Source organism: Penicillium oxalicum, chromosome II, assembly GCF_001723175.1.
Source record: "Penicillium oxalicum strain HP7-1 chromosome II, whole genome shotgun sequence".
NCBI lineage: Eukaryota > Fungi > Ascomycota > Eurotiomycetes > Eurotiales > Aspergillaceae > Penicillium > Penicillium oxalicum.
This window is the reverse complement of record NC_064651.1, coordinates 3,430,620-3,449,805: the sequence shown is the minus strand read 5'-3', so window position 1 is coordinate 3,449,805 and position 19,186 is coordinate 3,430,620. Positions and strand designations below refer to the sequence as shown.

General features: G+C 52.2%; 5 protein-coding genes across 5 annotated transcripts; 2 read left to right on the top strand and 3 right to left on the bottom strand.

Annotated features, from left to right (window-relative positions):
- Positions 1-569: 569 nt before the first annotated feature.
- On the top strand, positions 570-2,289 carry POX_b03065 (uncharacterized protein; the record flags this gene model as incomplete). The annotated part of the gene is made up of 2 exons (XM_050111970.1): positions 570-1,055; positions 1,135-2,289. 2 exons carry the CDS (start codon positions 570-572, stop codon positions 2,287-2,289), a joined length of 1,641 nt encoding a protein of 546 aa, XP_049972316.1.
- Positions 2,290-3,216: 927 nt separating this feature from the next.
- Positions 3,217-6,406, bottom strand: POX_b03064 (uncharacterized protein; the record flags this gene model as incomplete). The annotated part of the gene is made up of 5 exons (XM_050111969.1): positions 3,217-5,283; positions 5,348-5,535; positions 5,597-5,844; positions 5,941-6,050; positions 6,119-6,406. The coding sequence occupies 5 exons, from the start codon at positions 6,404-6,406 to the stop codon at positions 3,217-3,219; spliced, it is 2,901 nt and encodes a 966-aa protein (XP_049972315.1).
- A 1,198-nt stretch (positions 6,407-7,604) lies between these two features.
- POX_b03063 (mRNA 3'-end-processing protein rna14) lies at positions 7,605-10,926 on the bottom strand (the record flags this gene model as incomplete). The annotated part of the gene is made up of 4 exons (XM_050111968.1): positions 7,605-8,317; positions 8,381-9,389; positions 9,452-9,883; positions 9,937-10,926. 4 exons carry the CDS (start codon positions 10,924-10,926, stop codon positions 7,605-7,607), a joined length of 3,144 nt encoding a protein of 1,047 aa, XP_049972314.1.
- Positions 10,927-11,555: 629 nt separating this feature from the next.
- On the top strand, positions 11,556-12,595 carry POX_b03062 (Histone chaperone asf1; the record flags this gene model as incomplete). Its single annotated transcript, XM_050111967.1, has 4 exons — positions 11,556-11,664; positions 11,733-11,772; positions 11,839-12,147; positions 12,220-12,595. The coding sequence occupies 4 exons, from the start codon at positions 11,556-11,558 to the stop codon at positions 12,593-12,595; spliced, it is 834 nt and encodes a 277-aa protein (XP_049972313.1).
- A 458-nt stretch (positions 12,596-13,053) lies between these two features.
- On the bottom strand, positions 13,054-18,493 carry POX_b03061 (uncharacterized protein; the record flags this gene model as incomplete). The annotated part of the gene is made up of 8 exons (XM_050111966.1): positions 13,054-13,109; positions 13,321-13,602; positions 13,682-13,803; positions 13,859-14,414; positions 14,486-16,063; positions 16,123-16,462; positions 16,543-16,636; positions 17,583-18,493. 8 exons carry the CDS (start codon positions 18,491-18,493, stop codon positions 13,054-13,056), a joined length of 3,939 nt encoding a protein of 1,312 aa, XP_049972312.1.
- Between the last annotated feature and the right edge of the window lie 693 nt (positions 18,494-19,186).

Sequence of the window (19,186 nt, the reverse complement as noted above, 5' to 3'; positions counted from 1 at the left end):
GATCATGTCCAAGCGCTCCTTCCAAGAGACTGGCGAGAGCTTCCGACTCCCACAGGGCAAATTCCCATAGTCGCAACCCTTTTTTGAATTCCTGTCGCTGTCTAGAGTTCACCAGTCTGGCAATTTCCAGGGAAAATACCAGGCGCTCAAACGGGCCAGCCATTTCTTAATGCGCGACCTGCTTCGCCATCAACCGCGCAGGCCCTCCGTAAATACACTCCCGTCTTCGAACTGCGAGGGCTTGCGTGCTCGATCGAAATCGGCAGGGAATATCGTTGTGCCCTCGACGCGATAAGGAGTCTCTGTATCCTCTCCTTCCCCAACTTCTGCCTGTGGGATCCTCTGGCCCGCCCAGGCTCGAATCGCTCTCGCGATCCTCAACAATTGTTGTCGTACAGGCCCGCCCGTCTCTCGGGTGTCCCTGACCTCCCGAAGTTTGTGGCCGCTGCGATGCGCGCGGCCAGATGCTGATCGTTGTCCCTCTCACTTTTGCTCCATCTTGATTTCCTTGAGCTTATGTGGTGTCGGGCTGGGTGATCGGGCACTCATCGCATAGACGAGCTCGCGAAATGGTCTCGTCCGCGCACATCCTCGACCGGACACCCCTCCACAGCAACCCCTCCGTTGCGTCGCGTCCTTCCCAATCCTCGCGTCGACATCATCGACCCGGACGCTCACACCATGGTGGGTCGGCGCACCCTTCCACGAATGACTTTCCGATTTTCACATACACTGGAGACACGGAGATCGTGATTCGCGCCGGCGCGCAAGAACGCCGTTATCTTCTCCATCGCCTGATTCTGGCGCAATGCTCGGGGTTTTTTGAGGCAAGCACCGCTGGAGAATGGGCAGGACCAACAGCCCCGTCGCAGATTTCGCCCAAGCCCGACGGTTCATCCTCGCGGGTGAGCGAAGGTTCCTTGTCCAACGGATCGACCTTGGTCCAAGTCGAGCATATGAAGCTTCCGTCCCGCGGTGAAGACGCCCGGCGATGGAGGTTTGAGCTAAATTGGGAGAACCGTGGGGAGGACGAGGAACCAATTCTAGTGCAAAAGGTATGACGCTCCAGCCTGGTGTTGTTCACCACACGGCATCGATGAGATCGAAGCAGACTGACGCAAATGCCGTCTTTAGCGACCATCCTACGCCCCCATGTTTGAGAGCGACCACAGCCCTTTTTCTCCCGCATCGATGAAGCCGTCCAACGTCCAAGCGGGATACTTTCGGTCCATGGCCAATCTGGCTGGAATGCAGTCGGCGGCGCATCTTCCGCCGACGAGGAACGGTGACCAGGAAGCCATCGATCCTTTGATCCGCGACTACGACAATCTGTTCCGCTTGTTCTACAACTACTCCCCCGTTCTCAACAGCGTCAACATTGCTTCGGCATATACCGAGTGCAAGTCATTGCTGGCCCTGGCGGACATGTACGATGCACTTCCCGTCACTGGTCCGCGAGTCGATCACCATCTACTCGGCTTTGGTTCGCGCTTGTTCAAGCAGATTGCCAAGTATCCGCCTAGCTATCTGAAGCTGGGATACTTGGCTCGAAGTCGTGTTATCTTCTCGGAGGCGCTTGTCCACGTGGTGGGCCAGTGGCCCGCTGCCCTGCCAAATTTACGGACTGATTCTTATGCGCCGTTGCCCAACGCGGTGCTCGATCTGATCGAGGACAAATACGAGGACCTGGAGGACCTCAAGGCCCGTGTGGAGGCGAAACTTCTCCGATTGTCTCTCACAACCTCTCGTGGCGAACGGGTCGGCCCCTCCAATGCATATCTTGACTGGCTCGCTGTATCCCTCTTCCGCCAGTGGCTCATTGAGAACACCACTCTTCCCCCCGCCCCCATTCTCAAAACTCCCTCGCATACCACTGGTAGCACTCACCAACCGCCCCCAGTGTCTGGCTCCCAGACAACATCCACGAGGCCTGTTGCTCAGCCAGATCCGGTCGCCCGTGTGTACAGACTGATCGGATCGTCATCTTCCCAGGCATACCTGAACCATGAGGAAGTCAAACGATTTCTCAAGTTGTCTCCCACTCCGTCATCCGATCCGCTGTACACGCGGGAGACGTTGAAGCGATTTGAACGGAAACTGGACGAGATGAAGCGACTGGCTCGCGAAATCGTCAAGCCCCTCACACGCAACTTCCTCGAGTTAGATCACAAGACAGGCTCTGACCAAGTCCGCAGCGCTTCCGGCACTCGTGAAAGCAGCTCGTCAACCGGGTTGCCGTACCTCACTTGCACACGCGTCGATGAAGCCGATCTGCCGTGGGACCCCTGATGGATGGAGTTGAGTCAGGACAGAGTGCAGACTCACATGTTTCGTGTTTTGTTACGATTATGGTTGACATGTCAAAGGTAAAATGGACGGATAGGGAGATTTGCTCACTTTTCTATCACTGAAACCGCTGGCCTGGTTTGGAAGATTTGCTGTTGATCTATTTCTCTTCCAATCCGCTGCCCCAATATTCCTTCTTCACTTTCTTGTCTTTCCACTATCTCCATCTCTTGAGCTTTTGTTATTGCGGCGTGAAATATGATACCGACTAATGTGCAATGCCGTTCAATGTGTTGAATTAACGAGCCTTATGAATTTATGAATAATTTATGTCATGTCCCTTTGCTTCCGCCATTTTATTCTCAACGGACAATCCAGTTGAAGTCTCCACCAGAAATTGGTCTACTTGGCATCTGATGTACTAAGAAAAGGATTGCTGGACATCACTCGAAGAAAAACAAGAGTAGCGCCACCTCGGCCACTGAAAGCTGGAATCCGTTTGCTTCGTCTCATCAGTGGGCCTTGAGCAATAGGCCATATATCGGGTCAAGAATAGGGCCTCGATCTCTCCTTGGTCTGCCCCTGTCTTTAGCAGTTTCTCAGAGGGAATCCAGAGGTCGACGGAACCCGAACTTTCAAATGGAGGCAGATCTTACAAACTAGAGTGTATTCGTACCTGGCTAAATCACTGCAGTCTTGTTACCTCAGCCAAAACAGTGCCAATCCCTGTGAAACAATAAGGGAAAAGGAATCTTCTCGTAGAGTGCGAGTCAGAGATTCGATCATCAAGTATTCAGAACCTTCCCCAAAGATAGCAATTTCGTTTCACAAAACAGCAAAGAAAAGGAGAGAAAGGACAAAAGAAAAACACAATGTCGAGAGAGGAATCTTTCATCTAAAATGGAACCCAGGATTCTGCGTGAAAGCTACTCAAACATACCACATGCTCAGAGGCAAGTGATTACCATTGCTATCGTCAATGGGGAGCAAGGGGATATTGGTGCGATTGGACTCGGCGGGATTTGCCTGCATGGCATTCAGCATCCCCCGACTCACCTTGACACGTCCATACTGGGCGGGCTTGCCCTTGAGGGTGGCATTTTCGTGGTGACGGGCCCGAACGGAGATCAAATGAGCGTAGTAGATGGCTGGATGAATGGAGACGGACGTGGTTGAGCGGACATATTGATAGCATTGCTCGTAGATCATATTGACCAGGCGATTCGGTTCATGCTTCACCTCATCCAGAAGGACCGTGTAGTGGACTGGACGAGCGGTACCCTGTAAAGCAACGTGCGAATAGAGGAAAAAGTCCCAGCCATGAGGGCTGGTGACTTCGCGGTCGATCAGCGTGCCGGGAAGAGGATTGCCTTGTTTGTCAGAGTCGGTGGACTTTTTGGAGTCTGGGAATGCTCGAATATGATGGCGTTTGTTCGCGATGACTACACACATTTTACCCTGCCATTCTGTGCCTGCGGCTCTGGACATGGTGTCGCGAATGGCTTTCACTTCGATTTTGAGAACTTCATGGTACTCTGTTTCCGAGACACCATCTCGGAAGTAGTAGATGACTGCGGGCGGGCGATGCTTGCCGACTGTCTTGATCCATTCCTTGAAAAAAGGCTCAAGAATAGTCCGGATATTGGTCTCGGAGATGATCTCCTTCCGAGTACCGTTCACCTCACGCCCGCCCCAGTAGCCAATTCCCTGGGGATCCTTGGAGACAGACATGGCTGCCAGAGAGGGAGTCCAAACGCCCATCATGGAGTGAGTGACGTCTGCGCCAATAATTATTGACGAAGGGTCTAGACCAGAGCCGGCAGATGTTGGGAGAGCATGCGCTGTAACACCTCCAAGCTTCGCATTGATTTTCATGGCAACATTGGAATGGAGTTGCGGTTTGCCTCCACCGCGACATCTGTCGGCCTGAAGGACCTGAGAGGGGACTCCATAGCGACAGTCACAGGATTTTTTGAGGCGGGTGTAGTGATTAACATCCTGACTGCCTGTGATCATCATAATCAGCTGCGGAGGCTGCCCGTATGCGTCCCTGGCCGTATCATGCAATTTGGTGACAGATGTCCCAATGTCATCTGTCATCAGCAGCGACACAGGGGGGTTTTGAACCGTCCCACCGTGCTGTTTGAACGACTTGACAAAATTCATCTGCCATTCGTCAATGAGTCGCCGATCGAATCCCCGGCGATCGTTCGGATAGTGCCCAATTGCCCAGCAAGCCAGTGGTTTGGAGTGTGGCTTAAAGAATCTCTTGCCACGGAGGTCCCACCGACCGTTGACGCCAGGATTATGCTTGGAGTTACCAAACTGGATCTCCGGACTGGGGAGCAGGCGAGCCTTGGTCTTTATCAGACTTGGCCCGATTTTGAGACCGTAGAGTCTCAGATGTTGATCACTTTCATGAGCGGAGATGCTTTTGCAGCTTCTGATGTGCTCCATCCTGTCTCGCGGCTTCTGCGCAGTGTACTGGATCATCAGGGACGTCATCCGGGCGCTGAGCTTTCTGTTGTATCTCTGGAGAGCCTTGAGGGTAAGTAATTCGGGGGGATAGACCACTTCACGGTCTTGCATTTCGACCAGGAGCATATCCGGGAACTCGAGTCCAACGCCATACCTCGATTGGAAGTACTCTTGAACGGTCATCTTGGTGACTGTCCCGGTAGCTTTGTCTTTGATGTCAAGCATGTGGTTTCGGGCACTGGATGGCAGAAGCTTCCGAATTTTGAAAACTCTGGTGGGATTTGGACATCCTTTGAAATCTGGGCTAACTAACAGCCCAGAAATCATTTTGTCTAATTCCAACTGATCTTTGGAGGACTCATAAAAGCCGGGCTTGATATGCGGCTTGTGGACGGGCATGCATCTTCTGACAAGATCATCGGCGTGAGAAATGTTAATGAGGCCTCTCATGACCCCCATAAGACCGATTCGTGAAAAGAATACGCCATAAGCCGTATCCACGTTGAGCATCAAACCGCGCTGTCACAGACATTGTCATCAGTCAGGGTCAGCACCAAGTGCACTCATCATCGGAGATCTTTACCGGACACGCCCGAATGGTCTGGAAAGCTCCACGGTAGACCGTTGCAGACTGTGGCAATTGAAAGTGGAATTTATGCGCGATTCTGGCAAGCTCCGGGCCCATGTCCTGGATATTCTCAAAGAAGTATGACCGTTTGTGTTCATAGAATCTAGTTTGGGGTCCATGTCGAAGCAGATGGTCGAGAAACACTATTCCCACATTTAGCACCCAGCACGTCAACATGGAACAATCTTTTTGAGGAAACCTCACTGAATGACTGAATGACAAATTCATCAAATCCTCGTTTCTTGCTGAGCCATTCGTCGATGACTTTAAGCATCAATTTGTGCTTGGGGATAATTCTCAATTGAGCCTCAGACAGCAGTGTAAGAAACCCGCGGGAATGCGGATTCTTTGCCTCGAGGCCACCGATTCTCTTTGGGCCCTCATAGTGGCGGTATGGAGGGTCGAGTACGATCTTCTCGCGGATACCTCCTGCTTCCAAGAGGTGCAGCGACCTTTATGTTTCCTCGATTAGTACAGCAAAATCTTGATCGAGGCTCGCAATATCCTATCAGACAATGTGAGCTCCATCGTGAATTGCGTCGGGTAACCGTTTCTGTCTCTCTTTGTTCTCTTTGAAGCACCTCCGCATGAGCCTCTGGTCATGTGTTGGAAGAAGTCTCTTGTCCCCCTGAGCCTGAATCTCTGCAATCACCTGACACTGTCATGGTCGAAAGCGTTAGCTTTGTCCATTTCAGAGAGCAACTGTGCAAGAGACCAGATCCTCACCTCATACAAGTAGACAGGCTTAGTTGGATATCTCCGAATCGGATAGCCATTCACATTAACGTCGATCTCTCTGCCGGATGTGCTGCACTTGCTTGATTTTTTCTCGTCAACCTCGGGCAAAGGAACCACGACGCATTCCGCGTAGTCGTCTTTCCTAAGTGGAGGGTTCTCCTTGCTGTCCGTGACTGTGACTTTGTCAAAATCACGGAGAGCGTCCTCGACACTGGTTGCTTTAGTCTCGGAGTCGAAAGAATCCCCCGTCTGACTGGTCACCTGGGAACGGCTCATGCTGTCTTCTGTGAGGCTTTGGGACTTCTTCTGAGATATGGTGACAAAACTGGGTGCTTTCAGCACTAATTAACCAACACTCGACTCTGTAGGCGCGCGGATAAGGACTTGACGCTCGTTCTGGCTACCTCTGGGCTGTCAGCTAATCTGATACCTACCCAAGTAAGCTATGTGCAATGACCATTAAGGAAGAGCAGTGAACACCTCAGCAGAAGATCATACGAGAAAGTAATCCTTGCCCAGTGTGGTATCGATGGTCTTCCAACTGGTGGAGCTTTTCTCAACGAGGGAAAGGCACGGTCACCCTGCGTTGACACCGAAAGCCCGTCAAAGGAAGATCCTAATGTGGGAGTGATCGAGGGAGAAAGGAGTGCAATCATTTGGATTTTATCAAAACATTGTGTATTCATTCAGGGGGGGTTTCCTGCAGGCATTGTATCTCGAGGAACTTACCAAGAGAAAGAAAGGAAGTTGCCGCTACTGAGTACTACGAATGAGCTATCTCTGTCTTTCCAATTCCAAAAAGTTGATCGATCTCGTCCGTGCAGGTTTCGATCCGACGTACTATCTCCTTTCCTTCCCCCATAACTGCTTGGGTTTGTGAACCTAATGCTGTCAAATAATTGGTCTCCAGTGGACAATCGTTGACCGACGGCGATGGCGACGGCGGTCTGACTCTGTGAATGTTACGCAGGTGTGTTCCCACTACGCAATACGACGGACCGTTTGAAGGTTTCCTACTGCATTCGAGACAAGACAGAAATCTCAAGGTTCTGCTCGTGCACTATTTGCTTGGAGCTGTGCAATGGCATATGCAAGAAAAAGCACCATGTTGGAATTATGTTCGACTTCAAAGATCAGAAAAGGCTTATTCATCGGACAACGTCTGTCCGTGAAAAGAAGAAATTCCCAACCGACCCACGCCAGTAGATGCAAAGAGGGTGTCACAAAATCGCGAATAAAACCGTTCAAATCTCGGAAGGCAAAGTCAGTGGAGAGCATGTGTCAATCCAACGGAGTGTCATTAGTCCGTGATTTCGAAAGACACCTCGGAAAAGAAAAAGTTCAGGAGTCGTGCCGGGTTGATGAGCACGTGTGAGACCATGAAAGCCCGTTGAACGAGGCGGTATCAGCGATATGATCCTGTAAATGAGATAAGTGTCAACGCTCTGATAAATTCAAATCTCCATGCGAGAGACTAAGAATCCGGACGGGCCTTGGACTTACCGCCGTACTGGTGTGCGACATTGGCGGGAAGTGGAATATGAGCAGTGCTGGCAGGGATATCAACGTGTCGAAGAAGCTCCACCATCTTCTCGGGAAGCAGACGGGCAATGTTGTAAGATGAAGCAGGCGGAATGATGCTGAGTAGATGAACTACATCGCGCGGGAGTGGAGCGGGGGAGCCTTGAGGCTTGTAGGAAGAAGTATTCTGCCCGTTCAACTGGGTGACACGTTTCGGCATGTCAATCCGCCGGCCCTGCGCGCCTTTGAGAGGAGAGTCTGCTCGAGCAAACTTTCGCGGTCGGTCGGAGTCATAGTCATTCTCATCTCCAGGATAGGATCTCTTCGGTGAGCCCGCAGACACGTCTTGGTACGGCGCAGGTGTTGCCCGAGTCTCCGGTACAACCAATTGATTCTGTGATTTGGGTCGGGTCTGTGAAGGTGAGATAATGTGACGGACATGGATTGGGTCAAAGGTTGAGGTGGTGAAGCGATGAGAAAATTGCTCCAAAGACGGATCCTCGGGGTAGAGCTCGCGCATGCGGTTTTCCAAACTGATCACCTGGACTAAGTCGCCATACCGCGACTCGTATTCGTGAAGGAAGGCAAAGATGGGCTTTGCCTTGTGGGCATTTTCAGGAGTGGCGGCCAACCTGCGTACGGTGGTCTCAAAGACAGCACGGGCATCTAGGGTGAAGATTAGCGATCAGACACAGACAGACCAGGGAGGAGGCTCTTGTCGTTACTAACTGATAACGTCATTGATATCAATCAAATGTTTCAGATATTCTAAAGCGAAGTTCTCGTCCTCAGGGAAGAGCTTCGCGCCTCGCTCAAAAATCTTAGTAGCAGCTGGGTCCTTGTAGCAGTGATACTCCATAAGAGCACTAGCAATGTAGACATCGCTCGTAATTCGGCCTCGCTTCCGAGCTTCAGCGAAGACCTGCCGGGAGCCGGCAAGCTCACCTGGCTTTCCCTTGCCTTGAAGACGGCGCATGGCTCGCATAAGCGCAATCCATGCAAACGAGATTGTCTTCGACAAAAGGTTGATCTGAATGGAATGGGCCTTGCGCACGGCATCAATCTGTGCTTGTTTGGCGGCCTCTCGCTCCTTGGCCTCGTTGGGAACCCCATCGTCATCGTCATCATCGTCTTGCGCGCCTTGTGCGCCAGGGTTTTGCTGGACAAATGCCTCCTCAATTCGCGCCACGTCCTGAGACTCCCGGTTGCGCGCTTTGTTCAGAAGCTCGTAGAGCGTATCAAGAAGCTTATCATAGGGTTCCCGGACCTTTGCTGCTCGCTTAGAAGAATCCTGCTCCGCATCTGAAGTGACCTCAAGCCGATCCGCCATCTTGAAGGAGAGCAAGCAGCTTTCCGGGTTAGCCTCTACTCCTTGCTTCAACATGTCATGGCCTTCATTATCCATGGCATTCAGGAAGCAGAATTCTGCTGCGTCGAACCAAATTTCTGGGACAAACCGCAGTGCCATGAGAGCCTGCTTGTACACATAAAGAACGCGGTTCTTGTACGCAGGTGCATCCTCATCTTTCAGAACCAGTGGATCTTCTTTCTCCCAGGATATCCAACGTTTCCAGATGTCAACCTGCTGTGTGAATTCCACGTCGCCTTCCGAGCCAGGAATCGGAGGCAATCGTGGTAGAGACGTTCGGACCAGGTCGCGCGTAAAATTCTGTAGCTCAGTGTATGAGCTTCGTGCAGTCATGTATGATGGGGATTGCTCCTGCAAAAATTTTCGACCCTAGAGAGGTGTGTTAATATGTTTCGAACTTGGGCAGCGATTCCTGTCATTCCCAAACATACCGTAAGCTTGTTGAGACCCATCTCAAACTGGTCATATTCCTTCCATAGAGCATTGACTGCCTGGGTGGGCACACAGATCGCCTTGTGGTAGGCCTTGCGGAGGAGATCCATCTTTTGCTGGTCTTGCCAGCCCGAGCCTCCCACCGTACCTGGGCCCGAGCGAATAAACTCTACGTAGTCGGTCCAGATATTGCCACTGTCTTTATCCATTCCGACATATTGGATGGCGAGGTCATACGCGGAAGAGATGGTCTTCCTCGCCTGTCCTGACGTATCTGTGCTCAAAGGATTGCGACGACGGACATAGTCCAGATACACGGACCATAGCTGAACACTGGGAACAGTGAGGAGAGTCCGGTTGAAGATCTGCTCGAGTCGGAACAGCTCATTCAGCTCAGATTCCATGATGGCGTATGCGACCCATTGTTCGGCCTGTCCAATCTCGTTAGTAACAAGAACCTCAGAGGAGGATGGGTGCAGCTTACCGCCATAGGAAATTCCTTCAAAAATTGTTCGTAGACCTCTCGCGCGCTGTCCAACCGGTTGCGGGCTTTGTGCTCTGCAATCAACTCCAACCACGCTGAGATGTCACCCTTCGGGTCCTCATCCACCCGATCCTGCAAGATTCCCACCCGGTCATGCGCCATGCGGCCTTTGGAGGTGGAAGGCGAGCCAGGTACGAGGCTTTCAGCAGTACTGTTCTTCATGTTTGAATCTTGGGTCCACTGCTGGGAAGCTGAGCCGGAAGGATCGGGGGTGGAAAGGGGAGCAGGAGAATAAGCGCTAGTGGCAGCATCTAGACCAGAGACAGAGGGTTGCATCGTGTGCAATGAAGCATCAGGGGAAGTGGTATGATTTTGATTTTCTGAACTTGGATCTTCAGACATGGTCACAGGCATGGCATTCGAATCATCCACTCCGAGCACCGCTGGTGGCTCATAGTCTGCTTCCTCTTCTTCTCCCTCTTCTTCTTGTTTATGTTCCTCCTGGTTCTCATCCTCAGGCTCGTCCTCGTCCTCATCATCATCGACGTCGAAGCCACCGATCGTCCGAGATTGGGGTGGTGCGGGTTTACCGGAGGAGATGTTTAGGGACGTCTTTTCAGCCTCATCGTGAGACGTCTCTCCGCTTGTTGCAGGCGCCTCGGTCACCTCAGCCGTATCATCGCCTGCTTCGTTCGACGCCGCCGTTGAATTGACGTCGTTCAGCTCCGCTTCAAGCTCCCGAAGGTCAGCTTCATCGGGGTTGTAAGGTGTTGGCTGAGGAGTCGAATCGTCGGCTGTCGGCTCTACAGTTTCCATGGGTTCTGATTCGGAACCTGCGTACTGCTGGTCGTCAAAGGTCCTGGATGGGTCGTACTCTTCCTCATCCTCCGGGTTGTCACCCGTAGGCTCCTCAAGATCCGTAACGGTAGCTGACTCCATGTCTGCTGCTTCCGCCTGGAGGGATACTTGTTCGGTCTGTTCCTCCGCCATGGTTGTCGGAGGGTTAGATACTAGGTTTTGCGACAGGCGAGTGGGTCTCTTTGAAAGAAGCGTGTTTGAAAGCTTGAGTCACGATGATTGAGGCCCAACGACCGGATTAGTCTGAGAGCCTGTCAAATTTTCTGAATGTTGGATCTATGGCACAGTCTCTGAGCCAGGGCGCACATGTGAGGTCAGAGGTTGTGGCCTCTGGTGGGAATCAAAGATGGATGGAGCTGTTTACTGCATCTGTGAACCACATTCGCGCTCGTGGATCAATCGAGACTGCAGACGAGCCAAGCTCCGACCCAGGCTGCAGATCACGTGGGCGGTCAGCGCGCAAGGGACGCGCCCTGCGCGTTGGGCGATGGGCTGCTCCTCGCCGATCCTCGTTGGCGGCGCTTTTTACAGTCCGAGTCGAGTAGTCCCCTTCTGCCGCCGTGTGCCCCTCATTGATTTGCTTCTGGCATTCCTTGCGGTGAGACCGGCGATTGTTTGTTTTCCCTTTTTCAGTGGTCCGCGCTCCAACATTCACTCGGTCCATAAATTCTCTCTTTTCTTTCACTCTCATCACCTCTTGATCCGAGTTCCACTCTCATACATATACACGTCCCTCCCACGCCACATTCTGCCCATCCACCATGTCCGTCGTGTCGCTGTTGGGGGTCAAAATCCTCAACAATCCCGCTGCTTTCACGGCCTCATACCAATTCGAGATTACGTTTGAGTGCTTGGAACAGCTTCAAAAAGGTGTGGTGTCGTGCAGGTTCAATGAGCGCTTGGAAAAGTGCATCTCGCTGACTTGAATGTTCCTTCAGACCTGGAGTGGAAGTTGACCTACGTCGGATCTGCTACATCGTAAATATACCCGCTTGACCTCGTCTCGATGCCCCTCGCTGACCATTTAACGTGGTTTTTGAACAGCTCTGAATATGATCAGGAACTCGACTCCCTCCTGGTCGGACCAATTCCCGTCGGTGTCAACAAGTTCATCTTTGAGGCCGATGCCCCCGACTTGCAACGCATCCCTTCCTCTGAGATTCTGGGCGTCACCGTCATTCTCTTGACTTGCAGCTACGATGGACGAGAGTTTGTTCGCGTGGGCTACTATGTCAACAACGAATACGACTCAGAGGAGTTGGCTGCGGAGCCCCCAGCCAAGCCTGTGATCGAGCGCATTCGCCGTAATGTTCTCGCAGAGAAGCCCCGTGTCACCCGCTTTGCCATCAAATGGTATGACTGGCTCTTCCCTCCCCTATCAATTCTTTGTGGCGCTTTTCAGAAACTAACCCAGCCGTTAAACAGGGACTCTGAGGAGTCTGCTCCTGCTGAGTATCCTCCTGACCAGCCCGAGGCTGACCGCCTCGACGATGACAGCAACACCTACGGTGCGGAGGAGGCCGAACTCGAGGCCGCCCTCGTCAAGGAGCTGGAAGAGGCCAACAAGCAGGGCGAGGATCAGGAGATGGAGGGAGGTGAAGCTACGGCCGGTAATGATGATGACGATGTGTCCGACGCGGGCAGCGAGGATCTGGAAGAGGAGAGTGACGACGACGATGACGACCTCGACGATGAGGAAGCCGGTGAGGGTGACGAGGATGTTGAGATGGGGGATGACTCGGAGCAAAAGGACGACTCAGGCAAGCCTCATCAGGCCCAGTCCGAGGTGATGGTGCACTAGAGTCCTTTTTGTCATCCTCTCCCCGCCTCTCCTGGCTGGTTGTCCTCAGTCTCCTCTTTCCCGTCCTCATAGCCATGTCATGCCACTCTTCAACTCCTGTCTACCACTACACTTTTGACGACCAGCCCAACGCTACGCTTATGACACTTCCTACCCTCGAATAACAAGCTCACGATCTAATCTATTGATTCCCCGCATCCAGCCAAAGTTGGGACAATGATATGGACTTCTTTGCTGCAAACTCTTGAATAGCATGCGTGTTGATGTGTGATTGTATCCTCGTGTATGTGTAGTGCAAAAGTATACATTCGCTCAACGTCAGAGTGATTCGTGACACAGGCCAGGACAGGTTTCGGGCAACCGCCTCCATTTTGATCCATCTTGGTGAAATGCAAAATTACACTCATTCTTGCGAGATAGACTCAGGCTGTACGGGGAGAAGTGGATCTTCCGCACTGCTACAATACCAGCAGGCCCTCCTGCTTCGCAAGGTCCAATCTCGGATTCTCCATGCCTACGCAGGACGAAAACTTCATGTCGGACCTGAATGGGCCTCTTGCAAAGCGAAAGTTCAATTAAGCGAGAAACCCTAAAAGCCAAACTTGGAACCGAGAGCTGCAGGGAGGGAGTAATACATCGATCAGTCTTATATGTCTCAGGACGCAAGGGGGAGGGAGAGAGGGCCCGCCCATATGTCCCAGGCCGTCTCAGCGTGGATGACTTACCGCCAAATACAGCTTTCCGTTTCTGATTTTGAATGTACTTGCCAACATCGCTGGCAAAGTTACTGCTATTTTCCTCCAACCGGTCCATGGAATCGCCTGCAAGACCAAGTCGCTCGGTTCGCTCCTGCACTTGGCGTGACATGTATGCCAGATACCCCTCTTGGTCACCTTGGGATTCTGAAGGTGCCGCACGACCTTCTCGAAGTGCTTGACGGCGCTCTTGTTCCTCAAGTCGCATTTGCTCGATCATTTTCTTGGACGGGGGTCGATCGGGCCCACCAACTAGCGCTAGTGGTTAGTCCAGGCTTTCTGAAAGGCGAAAGGCCTAATGAGGGGACATGATGGTGACGGAATTACGTACTGAGCAGGTCCATATCTGCTGGTGAGACATATTGTGTTCCGGAAATCCACTGAATGTTTGTGATAGTCGGGCGGGTCGGAGTAAGTTTCTCGGGATTGTAGAGACGATCTTGCGAATGACCCCTGTGCGATTGATTAACATCGGTTTCCAATTTGCAAAGGGTTGCATTCCACGTACAATTTATGACCAGACCCCCAAACGTTAAACAAACCGACTTCGGAAGGTCCTACCCATGTAAGTACATTACCACTTGGCGTGATGCAAGCCTCACAGAGCCGTCGCATGTCCGCGATATGATCGATGCGAGCAGAGCCAATGTCTCGTAATCCTGGCAAGGAGAACGCGCGTGCATTGCCGTCTCCAAATAAACCCACCAAACTGTAACCACGGCCTTCAACTTTGACCACCGCTGCGGAGTCGCAAAGATAGTCGTCCCAAGTTTTGTGAGCTCCCTTGGCAGTCGCAGGCTTAAAGATTCGGCAACTCGATGGTGTCACAGCGACAACAACGCCGTTAATTTTCTCTCCACTCCTCAGCCCCGCGACTGCATTTGGAGTAGCAATAGCCTGACCACCAGATACGGCATCGATAGGGATGATATTGATGACCTTGTCATCGATCGCAGCGGAGCCAGCGAGTGCAGCTGAATATGTACCATTCGATGCCGGAAGGATCTTGAAAGTGGCAAGGTTACCTCTGTTGGTTCCAACAAAGCAGCAGATACTCGAGTAGTCTATAATTCCCAGTAAGAAACACAACCCAAGGTCTGATCTTAAACAATCACAGGCTTTGCTCGATCCATACCTTCACCTTCCAGGGTCATCACGCCAAACTCGATACTGGTCGGCCACTCTGCAGGAGTCTGTTCTGGAGCGCGAGATTTCAAGAAACTGCCGCGCTTTGGCGCTTTAAGGAAGTCGGATAATTGCGCGGTATGGATGATTGCAGGACCACGGAGGTCAATGATCACCAAAGTGCCTGCCTCGAAGCCGGCCGCCACAAATCCCACCTGACTGTGCTTCAAAGCAGTCACTGGTCCTTGCTGCATGTTCAGCAAGGTCAGAGGAAGCATGCCGGTCTTCAACCCAGGGTCTACTCTGTGATGAATAGGGGTCAGAGTGCCAGGGCCCTGATTGACTCCAGGTGGTTGCTCATTCCCGCTTGAGGGGTTGTTACCCCATCGGAAAACCACAACTTCACCACTGCGAAGGCCAACGGAGAGCTCGCCTGTCGTACTGGCAAGCGACATCTCGGTAACTTCCACGTTGCCAATACGCCCGACAGCTCGCGCTAGGTCAACCTGGACTACCTCACCATTTTCAATCTCATCATCGTGGCCAGCATCCCACATCCGAATGGTCCCATCCGCATGCGCAGTGGAAAGAATGTTTCGATTCTCAAACCGCTTCAGCGGATTCTTGGCTTCCGCCCCTCCCAAGACAAACTTCGGTCCTTGTGCGCGACGCTCTTTGAGCCCCAGCCACGCACTCCGGTCAACCGGGGTCAGAGTCGCCTTGTTGACGAATGGGTGTACGAAAGACAAGAATGGATGAATCATATTGGTCGGTGTGATGGGGTGTCCAGAGGGGAAGCTCATCGTTGCCAACTCACCAGAGGAAAGAACAACGATAAGAGCGATGGGATCATGAGCTCCGGCAAAGTATGGCGAAGACCGTGGAATGAGACAAAGGTTCACTGCATGAGCAGCAGGAGGTACCGGGATGTTGATCACGCGGCGTGGTCTTTCGAAGTAACTAGCGAGTATTTGCCAGGATGAAGTTGCATAATTCGGGGTTGGTCCCATGTCCAAGAAAGTCAGGCCCTTGTTGGGATCGCCCGCAGATTTTCCACCTGCCACAAGAAGACCTGTATCGTCAGGGTTCTCCTTTGCGCACCATACGACCTTGGTGATGGGCTCCTTAGCTCCAGCAAACCCACCAGCCGATCCAGGCCGTCCAGATGCTCCGGGCTGATCCACATTCACAGCTTCGACACTGCGCGCGTGCAATTTGCGGCCATCCTTTGAGTCCCATAGCACAAGGCTTGTATCTTCGTGAACCGTCAAGACAAAGATACCATTCGGATGCCAGATTGCATTCGTCAACCTCGGCCGTCGGACTCCGGCAGCAGGCAGCTCTGTGTCTCCCCCGGGCGCCCCAACAGGAACCTCGTAGACAAAGGTCTTTTGCTTGATGTTTTGTTTGAAAGAGAAAGTGACGGCGCCCTCCGGATATCCGATCAAAATCTTGCCAATGTCGCGCGTTGAGAAGGCCAATGAAACTACCGGGTTGAAACGTGACCGAGGGTTTTGTTCCAACCAAAGATTCGGAATCTTGAAAGGCGTCAGGCAGTGCCGGTCGAGGTCATACGCAATAGTTTCACCTAAAGCAACGTTAACAGGCGACCCCTAGGGCGAGCTCCACCAAGAAAGAAGAACAGACCATTCGACAACCCAATGAAGGCATATTCAAGACTGGGATCGGTCGCCAGGGCAGTTGGTTGGCCTGGCGGCGCATAAGAGGTGACCAGGGTCTTAGTCTCCAAAGAAAAGATACAGACCTCATTCCTTGAGTCCACACTAATGAGCTTGTCGGCACAGAACTGGAGGTACTTTGCTGACGCCTTGCGAGGGAAGCTCAAGACTACCGAAACCCGCCGTTGACCAAAGACATAGATCTGTCCGCTCCCAAAGGAGGTATCACTAGTACCCACGGCCAGCAGCGACTGTACTGGATCGTAGGCAATCGCACTGATTTGTGAGTTCACTCCACATCGCGCAAACTGCAAAAGTAAGCCGTCAGAATTTTCAGATCGTTGCGACTGCTCCTTCAAAATGGATGCCTAGAGCGCCAAGAACGTACGTCGTCAAGCCCGAAGAAGTCAGGAGAAAGACCTTCAGACAGGTCTCGCTGGATTCCAGCCTGTTTGCCTCTGAGTAAGTGAGCCATCACCGGGCTATCAGAGGGTCAGTGGGAATCAACCCTGTCATATGGGGAAGAAAAGGATTGAAAGAAGCCGTGGAAACGTTCACGGAAGGAGACCGCTCAGGCCTGACGACATGGCGGAGAGGCTAAATGGAGTTGCCCCGCTTTCCGCCCTATCGGCACCGCTCCTCCGCTCTCCCGACAAAGCTCCCCTGCCTAGAGTTCTGTCCACACGTATTTGGCCAGTGACTGCAGTGCCTTTGAGTCCCATGATATTTCAAGCTCTCGCCTTGCTCCTAAGTATTCCAAGCTTCTTGCAATCTCAAGGATGTCTTCAGGGCAGTGTCCGAGGGCTCCGACATGACCTTCCCATTTCCTCGGCGGGAGTTCAGCATTGGCGCCAAGACATAACCCAGCTCGCACTACACCTGCTCGCTAGTATTGTCCCTTTTTCAAGGTAACTATCTACATATCAGTACTTCATAAATGGCTTCTATCAACATAACTTGAATTGAAATTGCCGCTCGCTAAGGTTCCATTGACTTGCAAGATTGAAAAATTCCCATTGCCTCGATTTATTGCTATAGTTTCTTAGCCAATGATATGGAACCGCACCGCTCAAATGAGGTTGAAACATCATCTTCTTTTGGATGTTTCAGGGACTTCCTGAGATGATCCAATCTCATCAACTCGTTTGAAAATTCAAGTCTCACGGGTCTGAGGGATCTCGGCCCTTTCTTTCATGCAGACCCCACAGTCGCCAAATCCATAAGCACAGCTGTCAAGCGCCGACGGGCATTAAATTCCTTGGCTTCATCCCGATTTCGATAATACTGGGTCGTGATCAGGCAAACAAGCCGATAACATGAATAACTGGGATCGTGTTAGAGAGACACACGCCTTCTTCAATGACTTGGCGTGACAAAAGGTCGCTCATCCAGGAGCCAAGTCTGCACAGTGGACAGGGAATATCTTACATCAAAATTCGAATGCTCTCCCTCTTCGTACGGATCAAAGGTAAGCCCGCGCCTTCGACTGCAGCAATAGACGGCCTTTCAAACATCTCTGCCATGAGCATATCTCCCCAACAGGCACTGCTCAGATCCACCACGCCAGACACTTGTTTGGAATGTTCATCTAGCAGAACATGGGTGGGTCGACCAAAGCTGACAACGGTCAAGCGCGGCAGGACAACTTCATCCAGGGCCGGCGCCAGTCGAAAAACTTCGTGCCGAAGCTCTGCGTAAGGCAAATTGATGAACACATCCTCGGCATCTCGTAAAACACCTTCAAAGAGCGCGCAAAACGCTTCACGCCACGATCGTTTGCCTGCGCCGCGAGCGACCTGTTGCAGAGAGCCGAAGCCAGACGCCACATTCTGGCCTATGGCCCTGGCGAGAAACCCCAAATGACGGTCAATGTCGCTGCGTTCGTGGGTATTCAGACGGGATTCCATTTCCGAGAGGCTGGACCCCTCGATGTATTGCCGGAGCAGGAAAGTTGAGCCCAGAAAGCTGCCGCTTGGGTTGTAATGGTATAGCCGAGGGATGCACGGATTCGCACTTTGGCCAAGAAGAGCGAGGACACGAGCCTCTGTTTCCAGACACAGGCGTTCATGTCGGAGCAGCGGGGTTCCGGAGTACGGGGAACTCTTCAGAAATAAGCAGAGACCGTTGGAGAGTGTAAGGCGGCGTAAAGTGTGGAGATGGCCGGTGATGTGCTGCGAGTGCTGTACTCGGACGCTTGGAGGGAAGAGTGATGAGAGTACGCTATCTAATTGAGCAGTCTCACAAGTTTGGGCGACCAGCGCATCGTTGAATAGGGGAGACATGCTCGAACTCTTGACACGTGAACGTGCAGAGCGTGTCGTCACCTCGGGATGGCCCATTCTAATGGACACAGCATTAGAGGTAGAAATTTTGAAATGAAGAGACACGACGATTTGCAGCCGGACACCACAATATGGATCATATCAGGGTCGATCGACCTAGGTAGGCCAGGTTTTTCATAAGTGCCGTCTGGATCCTGGTCCTTTGCGCGGATTACTGGCCAAGTCGCGAGGCTTGTCCACGACTAGTCTTTTCTGACAAAACAGGACACGGGAAGCGCAGAGGCGGATAAATGGGGGTTGTGAGATTCCAGAAATTCCCAAAGACGTAAGCGAAAGACTCCATGTTTGGCGAAAATGTCCGAGTCAAAAGAACGCCATCTGATGCGTGTCCTTACAATCACCGCTAGGATGTTTCCCAGTATGTGGTTGCGGGCCTCAGGCGGGCCATTAATGACTTGGACCTCCTGTAGGTTTCCTTACGCGAGATGTGGTGGAGACAAATCCTGCGTTTGTTCTCAGGTCGAAGAGCATATAACAGTCGACCGCAGTTTGAGACCACCCCGTCATGTTGGTTCTCTGGGAGATGGGCTGTGGCTGGGGGGACCTATTGGCTCGTAGCTCTTCAAGCCTGTGACCGATAGCATTGCAGAGATCCTCGGGCGAGTGTTGGTATGTTGTGATGGCATTTGCTCAAAGGGTTCAATCGAGACTTTCCTGTCCCATGGAGATGACCACGGACGAATGATCAGC